Source organism: Lepidochelys olivacea, assembly GCF_965140295.1.
Source record: "Lepidochelys olivacea isolate rLepOli2 genome assembly, chromosome: 3".
In the NCBI taxonomy this organism is placed as follows: Eukaryota; Metazoa; Chordata; order Testudines; family Cheloniidae; genus Lepidochelys; species Lepidochelys olivacea.
Genome location: NC_140413.1, coordinates 152,487,680 through 152,498,315, shown reverse-complemented (window position 1 = coordinate 152,498,315; position 10,636 = coordinate 152,487,680). Strand labels below are relative to the sequence as shown.

Below are 10,636 nucleotides of genomic sequence, written 5' to 3'. Positions count from 1 at the left end.
CTGCTGCTCCTGTGCTGGCCACAGGACAAACGAACGACATCCCCATGGGTCAGGCCTTGGTGGTACCAGAGAGTGGGGGGCACGTGGAGACTGAACTGGGGTCTGGGTGCCCCTGATCCACCACTTCCGGGGGTGCCAGATGCGCCTGATTCCCTCATCACCGGGAGGGGGCTGGGTCCCCCTGATCCCCGCTGGAGGGAGCTGGAGACGGGGTGGCCCCTCTCCCCAGCCCCCTTGGAGCGGGGAGGCCCCTGGGCTGCATGGGAGCCGCCCCCAGCGCCCTTTCTCCGCCTCCCGCCTTGCCTGCCTCCGGTCCCGGCCGGTGCTCGGCCGGAGTCCGGGGAGGCGCGGTGCGATGTGCAGGGCGCAGGGGGAGGCCGTGGCCGGGCGGCGCTGGCGGCTGCCCGGGACCCTGCTGCTGCTGCTGGCCTACGTGGGCTACCTGCTGCTGGGCAGCGCGGCGTTCTGGGCGCTGGAGGGGCCCGCCAGCCGCCAGTCGGCGCAGCAGCTGCTGCAGGACAAGTGGGAGCTGCTGGGCAATTACACGTGCCTGAAGGGGCCGGCCCTGGAGCGCCTCATCCAGGTAGGGGGCTGGGGACGGGGGCAGAGGGTCTGGCGAGCCCCTCCCAAGGGGAGGTGGATGTGCGCGCTTCCCCCCGAAGGGGCAAGTAGCCATAGCCCCTGGGTGGGCACGTGGTCCCTGAGGAGTAGGGGGCAGCTGGGGGAGATGTTGAGTGAGTGGTTCCCCTTCCCTGGGGGAGCTCCTGCAGGAGCAGTACCAATGCATGGGTGGCACCCACCATATACAGCTGGCACTCTCTCTGCTTGAAAAAAGAAAAGGAGTACTTGTGGCACCTTAGAGACTAACCAGTTTATTTGAGCATAAGCTTTCGTGAGCTACAGCTCACTTCATCTCTGCTGGAAGAGATCAGCGTGTCCATCCCTTGGCTGGCAGGCGCCTGGTTAGGATGCAGGCTCTTCCCTCAGATATCTTCTTATCAATCGGCCTTTCTTGGAAAGCTGCTTCTTGGAAGTTTCTTTCTGTGTCCTCTTTTCCTTAGCCTCCTGCTGCCTGTTTGGCTTCGCTGAGCAATTAGCCCTTAAAGTAAGGGTAGTCAATGATTTTTGGTCAAGGTCCAAATGTCTTGCTCAGGATCCAGACTCCAGCGAAACATGTTTCACATCGCAATAACAATTATGATCATAAGTAAATAAAAAGATTTCGGGGTCTGTTCGAAAGTGTTTGGCTGTCTGGATTTGGCCCATAGTCTGTCTATTGACTACTCCTGCCTTAAAGGCTGCAGTGCCTGGCAGGGGGCAGTTTTGTTGAGCCATGTACTTGACTCTGTGGGACTAAACGGATGTGAATCACACCTTCTGTTTCAAAGTGTACCTTTCCCCACCTTCCATCTGCTTACCCATGTGTATCTCACACACCCCCACACCTCACCTGGGAACTTGTCCCTACCTGTGTTACAGATAGCACTGGGTTCCTGTGATGGATGGCGTGTCTTAGGGAGCCCCATTGGTTTCAGTCACATTCCACACGCTATCAGCTGGACCCTAGATTTGTAAATCTGCACATGAATTAGGCAGACCTGTCCAGTGCGAGTAATATCCTATGTATTCTCCAAATCATCAAGGCAACTGTATTCCATTTTATACCTGTACAGAGTCTGTCATATTTAAGTCATTTTATGTCTCTTAAAATGTAGCCATTTCATCCCTCCTTTTCTCAGACTGGTGTGTCATTTTACTTAATTTTGCTCTTTTTCCCCCCATTTGCTTCTGACTGCTGAAAATATTGTTATTAATGAAGTAGATGTTTTGACATTTCCAGTGGCACTTTTAGGAGCAATCTTTGAATTGTGGGGCTGCCTCAATCTTTATTAACATTTATTTTCCCCAGTATGTTTAAATTTAGCCATTCTGTCACCGTAATTTTTCTGCAGTTGCTTTTAACGTGTCTATTGTCCAGGTATCTCTGGCTGTATTTTCTTTATTATGAAAATTCCTAAATATCTTTCTCCCCGCATTTATCCTGAGTAAACTGTCAGTCTTTAAGCCACCTGGCTTGGTAGAATAGAGGCAGTGGTAGAATTTTTCATTATAACAGCCTCGGCCGTTTTCTAAGGGTTACTTGCAGGTTGTATTGCTTCATGTAGCAGCGAATCAGAATGCATTACAGCCTAGACGATCTTACCAGTGATAACAATCATATAATATTTCATACGAAACTTCTTTGCAGAAAGTTTAATTGGCGTCTTCCACCAGTATAATTTTTTTCCGGTTTTCTATTCATTATTTGAAAGAACAAGCGTCAAACAACCCAATCCAAAAAACATGCGTGTAAATGGTGCTGAGGATATTTCCATGACAACTGTGCAAGGCCCAAATTGGGCAAATATGTTCTTGCTGAAACCCCTAGAGGCCACACATGTACAAAAGAGATGGGCAAAACAGGGGCAGTTTTGGTTTTGCAGAACCTCCGCATCAGACAGGTATTGGTTTGGAAAACCCAAAATCCAACCCAGGAGTGATTTGGATGCGAGGCCCACTTGATCTAAATGTCTCTGGTTCAGGAGGGTGTGAGAGACTGGATAAGTGGTTCTTGTTTGGGCCCATCTCTGTTTCAGATAGGTGACTTGGGTTTTGCCAAACCAAATGCTCGTGGTGGTTTGGATGGTAGTGCCATCCTACCTGACCCCAGTGGGGCTTGGGTAAATCTTTGCATTTTTGTTTCATCTGTGCAAAAAAAACCACCATCACAATTGAGCTTTGTTAAGAGTCTTAGCAGAGATTGTGAGGACTGACATGGAAAAGGTAGCTGATAGGGAGGGGACTTTTCAATCTTACTGAGTAAGATATAACAATATCCAGTGGCTGTAATTTGAAGTTAGATAAATTCAACCTTGAAATGAGATGCAATTTCGTAGCAGGAAGAAGCAGCAACACTGGAACAATTCATCAGGAGAGGTGGTGGACTCACCATTGCTTGTAGTCTTTAAGGTGAGATCAGATGAATTTCTCCCAGGAAGCTTACAGCCAAGGGCAGCAGAGAGATGTGGGGAAGTTGGGGTAGTCGGTCATGGTGGTCCCCTCTGGCCTAGGAGGCTGTGAATCTATGAATCCAACTGTTCATCCCTCTCTCCATGTGCCATGGAGGTCTCCATGTTAAGGGCAATGTAGAGCTTCCTGCTCTCTCCATGTGCCATGGAGAGAACAGGAAGCTCTACATTGCCCTTAACATGCTCATAATACTTGCAGCTCTGCATTAAGACAATGCCCATAACCAAACTTCATGCATTAAGACAATGACCGTAACCAAACTTCATGGCCTGCAGGGGTCAGGGGTTGTGAAATTCCTTCCTGACCCCTATTCACAATTGGCCAGATGTATTCTTGGCAGGGATACAGGGGAGTTTCACCTTCCTCTGAGGCATCAGGGATTGGCCATTGCTGTACACAGGACACCAGGTGGACAAGTGTAGTGAGGTGATGCAGAGAATCTGCTTTCTCAGATACTTGGCTGGTGTCAAGTCTTGCTCACGTGATCAGGGTCAAACTGATTGCCAGATTTGGGTCAAGAAGGAATTTTCCCTCAAGTGGAATTGGCAGAGACTTTGGGATTTTTCCTCTTTCCTCTACAGTATGCAGCATGGATCGTCTAGGATCATCTCGGCATATCTCATATAATCAATTACACTGGCCTCTATGCCTGTGGCACAGAACAGTTTAGTCTCTCGAGGACTTGAAATATTTTAGTCTAATCCAAGGTATTGGCCTCAATATAGGGTAAATTGGGTGAAATTTAATAGCCTGTGATATACAGGAGGTCAGACTAGATGATCTAATAGTCCCTTCTGGCCTTAAATGCTGTGAAACACTATTATGCTGATTGTCCCATTCTCTCACCCCCAGAAGCGACAGACTGTAAGCTCTTTGGGGCAGGGACTGTCTTTTTATTATATGCAGTACAGTGACTAGCACAATGGGGCCCTGATACCTACTCTGGCCCCTAGGCAGTACCATCATAGAATGAATAATATCATCCACTTTGTGTGCTAACCGCACAAACAACCTAGTGTAAAATTTGAGTTGAGCTAATTAGCCAGAGGAAGTGCGAAATAAAGCTGACGAGTCCAGTTTTGCATTTCACAGTATATATCCAAGTTCAAAGTCTCACTCTTATCCTTGAGAGAATGAGCAACATCTGACAGATGTCAGTTCCTTTGTTCAAGACTGGAAGGTGCTCCAGTACTAGAGTGATGAGTGCAGTGTAGATAAGCAGCTATATACGAGAAGCATTGCTACATCCCACAATGGGTGCTGGGCGTTTTACAGAATAAATACAAAGCCATGGCCTTTGCTCTGAGGAGCTTACAAGGCAATATTTAGATGAAGGAGAGTAACAAACAGTAATGGGGGATGGGAGAAGAAGGACAAAGTTTACAGTTAAAGGGATCGGTGATAAGCTTGTCACAGAGAACCAAAAGGCCTTTCCGGTGTGTTTTTGCTGATTTGTTTTACCATATGCAGTTACAATGGGAGACCCAGATTCTATTCTGAACTCTGACTTCTCACTATTCGCAGTGGTGCTGAAGGCAGTTTGAGACCCAGTCCCGTCCTCCCTGACCAGAGATTGGCTGCAACAAGCAATGAAGAAGTTTACTGTATGGGCTACAGAGGACCTAGAGGGAGAAGGAAGTTAAAGGGTTTTTTCCTTACTCTTGTTATTAAATTAGAAGGTTATTGTGCTGGCTGGACTTCCTGCTACGTGAAACCCTGGCCTGATCTTGAATAGCCCTATATATTTTTTATTTGTTAGGTTTTCATGATGAATTTAATTAAAAACCCAAACAAATCACACAAGAGCCCCCTTCTCTTTCAATTCCTTTTCCAGTTTCCTTTGTGGCATTGCTTGGATACTGTGTGTGGTGTACATACACACAAATAAAATGACCTGTTCCCTTAGTCATCTGTTCACCCACTGGTTACCTGGCAAAGTCATGATCGGTCCTATCTCACTATCATGTTGGTATTCTAGACACATAATTTGATTACTTGCAAATTAGGAAAGAGCTGGACACAGTGGTTATGAAAAAGCAAAAGCAGTGGCTGGGCTTTTTAATTACTTTGACATATTTCACAGTCTGTGAAGTTCTTTAGCATTGTTTATATACAAAGCTTTTTCATTAGGGTTAACTCTAAACATTATTATTCATTGCATTTATTATAGTAGAGGCTGACAGAGGATGGAGTCTCATTTTGCTAAACACTGTACAAACATCTAATTTAGTACTATTTTTCATCCTGTTTATTATGGTTGTGCATTGTAACCGACCAAGATGGGGGCTCCATTGTGCTAGGCACTGTACAAACACACTAGTAGACAGTCCTGCTCTGATGAGCTTAGTCTAAATAGACAAGACAGACACAGGGTGGGGGGAAAGTAACGTACAAGCAGAGTGAGCAATGCAATGTGGTGGTTGCAAATGTTATGTTAGTGCAGTGATTTTTTTTTTTAATTTTTTATGTACATCATTCAGTGGAATGATGGGAGGAGCCAGATGGAAGGACAAAGGAAGGGAGGGGCAGGAAGGGTAGGAGCAAACAGTCAAAGTGCACAGGGGCAAGAACGTTCAGAAGAGGTCTGATGGCAGCCATTTAGTTTCATAAATTAGGTAGTGTTCATAAAAGGTATTGGATTAACAGCCCTCAAGGCCAACGTTTATTGCATATCCCCAGAACAGGTACAGCTTGGACAACAGCAGAGCAGGCTTTGCCCACATGCTACTCCCTTCCAAAGTGTCTCTGCTGTACCCTGGAGAGACAACCTCTCAGGGGGAGAAACAAGTGCATTGTCCTTGGTCTATTTAATCCTTGGCCATACTTCAGAGACTGTAAGCAAAGGTGCTGTGTGGGATGTGGACACCTGGTCACAAGGAACTGGACTGAGAGCAGCAGCTCATGTTGCACAAACCACCAATCAGCCAATAGATAGAAACAACTTTGGTTGATGGATTCAGACAGATGAGAAAAGCTCTGTAATCAGGAGAGGATGTCTTAGGTGGCTAAGCCTGGTGTTATATAAACTATTAGTTGCTTTCCGGTCCCCTTGATTGTTTTCATTCTGTTGAAAGTGTATTCACCACCTTTTCCAATCCCGTCAGACTACTTCTCTCCCTTCTTCTGCACTACATTTCTCAGCACAAGACAAGCACTGGTGCAATAAAGCTGGGTTGTGTTTGTGGGTCTAATGTATCAGAATCGTGGAGCCCACCCTTTCCTCTCCCACAGACAATAGTTGTCTATTTCTGATCTAAAGCTGTTCCGTGTGCACATCCAACTACCACCACGCCAATCACACACACACGGATCAGACATACATTTTTAATTATTAAAGAGTGGGACAAATCATTATAGCTAAGAGGAAGGTTTCTGTAGAGAGCCATTCAAACCAAGGCCCCAGATCTAAGCATCCTGAACTTTGAAGAAGCCTAGTTTTCCTTCTGGCTTTGAGAACACCTGAAACAAACCTTCTTTCATTTATGGTGCATAAGAAAATCTTTCCCTCAGCGGCTGTTCGCCACGTAGGCTGGATGCGTTGCTCTGCCTGAGCTGAACTCGTTCTCCAGACTCTCTCACTCCCTTTGCTGTGGTGTAGGCCAGGATTGCGGGCTCCGCTGCAGCTACAGTTGTTGAACTTCTTCAGAGTCCCTGGAATATGTAATATACTTAGACTTCTGTCAGGCGTTTGACTTGGTACCACACGATATTTTGATTAAAAAACTAGAATGAGATAAAATAAATATGGTGCACATTAAATGGATTTAAAACTGGCTAACAGACAGGTCTCAAAATATAATTGTCATTGAGTGGGTGTGTTACCAGTGAGTTCCTGCAGTGATCAGTTCTTAGCCCTACACTATTTAACATATTTATCAATGACAGAAGAATGGCCATACTGGATCAGACCAAAGGTCCATCCAGCCCAGTATCCTGTCTACTGACAGTGGCCAATGATATGTGCCCCAGAGGGGGTGAACCTAACAGGTAATGATTTAGTGATCTCTCTCCTGCCATCCATCTCCACCCTCTGACAAGCAGAGGCTAGGGACACTATTCCTTACCCATCCTGGCTAATAGTCATTAATGGACTTACCCTCCATGAATTTATCCAGTTCTCTTTTAAACCCTGTTATAGTCCTAGCCTTCACAACTTCCTCAGGCAAGGAGTTCCACAGGTTGACTCTGCGCTGAGTGAAGAACTTCCTTTTATTTGTTTTAAACCTGCTAACCTGGAAGAAAACATAAAATCACTGATGAATTTTGCAGATGACACAAAAATTGTGGAGTGGTAAATAGTGAAGAGGCAGGTCACTAATACAGGCTGATCTTGATCGTTTGGTAAACTGGGCGCAAGCAAACAATATGCATTTTAATGTGGCTCAATGTAAATGTCTACACCTAGGAACAAAGAATGTAGGCCATACTTAGAGGATGGAGAACTCTGTCCTGGGAAGAAGTGACTCTGAAAAAGATTTGGGGCTTGTGGTGGATAATCCGCTGAACGTGAGCTCCCATTGTGACACTGGGGTCAAAAGAATTAATGTGATCTTTGGCTGCATAAAAGGCGGAATCTTAAGTAGGAGCAGAGAGGTTATTTTACCTCTGTATTTGGCACTGGTGTGACCACTGCTGGAATGCTGTGTCCAGTTCTAGTGTCCACAATACAACAAGGATGTTGATAAATTGGAGAGGTTCAGAGAAGAACCACAAAAATGATTAAACAATTAGAAACCATTCAGTGATAGACTGAAGGTGCTCAATCCATTTAGCTTAACAAAAAGGTTAAAGGGTGACTTGATCGCAGTCTATAAGTACCTACCTGGGATAACAAATATTTAATAATGGGCTCTTCAGTCTATCAGAGATTTTTAAAATCAAAATGGATGTTTTTCTGAAAGATAGGATCTAGGAATTATTTTGGCGCAGTTCCATGGCCTGTGCTATACAGGAGGTCAGACTAGATGATCACAATGGTCCTTTCTGGCCTTGGAATCTATGAATCGGTATCCCAGCCATGGCGCCTGGAGCTTCCTTGTTTGGAGCCTTGCTCCAATGTAAATGTATGATTTCCTAGTGGGGTCACTAGGATGATTCCCTTTTCTCCCCCTCCCCCATCTCTTTGCTCCCCCACCCCTCTCATGTCATACAATGTAGCCCTAATATCTTACTGCAGCTGTTTCCTGTATTTATTGGATTGGCCTGCCCAGTCCCTAGCATTGCTGCAGGGCTGTGTTATTTGAAGCATGTTAATTGCACAAACCATGATAGAGAAGGAGAAAATCAAAGAAGACATAAATAAAATAAATACATCTTGCCTTGTTCCTTGAATCTCACCAGACTGGAGCACTGCGGATCTATGAAAGGGAATTTGGAAAAGGCAGTCATAGACTCACAGTAGCTGGTGCAAGCACCACCTCTGCCCATTCCTCCAATGCTTCCTTCTTAGTAACAAGCATCCCTTTCTTCTCTGGGCTGAGCTACAGCCAATTCACTTTCATCCAGATCCCTATCTTGATCTGCCACTGGGAGGGTAATGAAGCTGTTCATTGAAAAGCTCATTAGTAGTGAGGATTATTTATACATTAATGAGAATGCAGCCTAGTGCACCTGGAATTCTGCTCTGGTGGCCTCCTGTGTACCTTTAAGAGAAGATATGGTGAAGTAAAAATGTGTGGGAACCTACCTATGAAGTCCCTCAGGGAGGACAAGCAATTGCCTAGGACAGCCTTGTGGGACCTTTCTGAAAAGAAGGAGCAGACTCACTGTGGGCTACTCCTTCTTACCCATAAGATCCCACGCATGAGTTCCGTTGTACCTTGTGGTCAGTGGTATTAAAAGCTGCTGATTACTCTAACTGAGTAAGCATGGAAACCGCTTATGCTGACGTCTAACTACAAGATCAGCCACCACAGATGATATTGCAGCCTCGGTTCTGGACTCGGATCTAAATCCAACTATGGAGATTAAATAAATCAAGCAAGCAGGGGTTGGCTCATCACCACTTTCTCAAGGACTTGTCCAACAAAAGGCAGGTCAGAGACAGGATGGGAATTAATGTCCCAAGATGGTTTATTGAGCAGAGGCCTTGTTTAGGTATGGCTTCCCCGAACACCCTGGAAAAAGGCATTAATCCATGTCAAAATCTGGCCTACCATCTCTATATTGTTTTTAAGCAGCTGTGAAGGACATAGTTCCCTCTCACAGATGGTTGGTGGCAACTCCGCATCGCACTCTCAGAAAGTAAAACTGGAAGAAAACTTCTCTCCCTTCCTGTTTTCACACTGACGCCACAAAAGTCATCAGCTCCGACCCGACCCGACTGATCTGTTCTGAAAAATAAATAAATGCTGTTCCTTACAGCAGGGCTTATTCAGCTCTGTTCAGGCACAGGCACTTCGGGGTTTCTCCCACCTCTCAGACCTAGGAACAGTTCCACTGGCCAGAGCAGATGGCCCTGGAGTCAGGGGGCTGCATGGTTTTCCAGGCTGTGTAAGCTCTGTCTGCAGGACCAGCACAAACTGCCTTGATGGAAGGTGAAAATGTTGTTTGTTGCAGCTGGGCCTGGCTCTACCCCTGCCTGGTGCAGAGAGGAGGTCTGGTGGGGGCAGGAGTGAGAGCGAGCCCACCACACAGTGATCCCAGGCAGTGTGGCTCTGCGCCTGTCCTGCTGGGCTGGGAACAGGGGTTAGACTGTGAGCCCAGGCAGTGGTGGCTCTGTTCTGGTCTATAGTGCTGGCCTGGGCCTGGTTCGCTGCTCTGGCCCACTGGCTCTCACTGCTAGGAGGAGGACTGAGGAGACCACGACAGCATCCCGTGGTGTGTGTCATGCTTCACCTGAGAAGCTAGCCATGAGCACAGGAGTGGCAGCTGGGCAGTTGGTGAGCTGATAGGTAGATCTGGTGGATGGGCCTGCCCCTGAGACAGAGACTCTGTGCAAGTGCACCAAGGTCTGGTCAAAAGCCCTTGTGTAGAAACAGTTCTACTGGCATAACAGTGCTTTTTTGTTCAGGGAACTGGTTTAAAATATACCTGCAGAATCACTTTTTTCCCCCCCAGTATGACCAGCGCCACTAGTAGGGTTTGCTGCCATAGCTACATCCATATAGCCACACTGGCAAACATTTTCTAGTGTAGATTAGGCCTAATGTATGCTATTTCAGGTGTGGGAAGGAAGCTACTAGGAAAGTCAATTAATCAGGTCTTGGTTTCTTCTGTGGTACTAATTTGAGGCAGCAGCTGTTTCCTACTCAATTTCTAATCCATCCTACATCGTCTCTGCTTTAGTCAGAATTCAAATACAGGGTCTCCTTCAGCCAGGAACTGGGGCTGTGTGCCAATAAATAACAGTGGGGTGACCTACAGAGCTTTTTTTGTTTTGAAGCTAATTAACCTTTGTCTTCCTAATGTGAGAGTAGCGTGAACCTTATCAATGTTGTCTGATTGCTCCTGTTATCCTGTAAGAACTGTGCAGTTGTACATATTAATCTTAAGAATTTCCAGTATATAGCAGAGAGAAACTCATTTAAAGTTTAATTAATCCCTTATCAGAGGTCCTGTGACTTTG

At 46.1% G+C, this 10,636-nt stretch overlaps 1 protein-coding gene across 1 annotated transcript in view; it reads left to right on the top strand.

Annotated features, from left to right (window-relative positions):
- Positions 1-312: 312 nt before the first annotated feature.
- Positions 313-10,636, top strand: part of KCNK17 (potassium two pore domain channel subfamily K member 17) — a 48,402-nt gene continuing 38,078 nt past the window's right edge. The window contains exon 1 of the mRNA XM_084624711.1: positions 313-583. Within this exon, the coding sequence (XP_084480837.1) occupies positions 356-583 (228 nt within the window). The 5' untranslated portion in view covers positions 313-355. The remainder of the gene's footprint in view (positions 584-10,636) is intronic.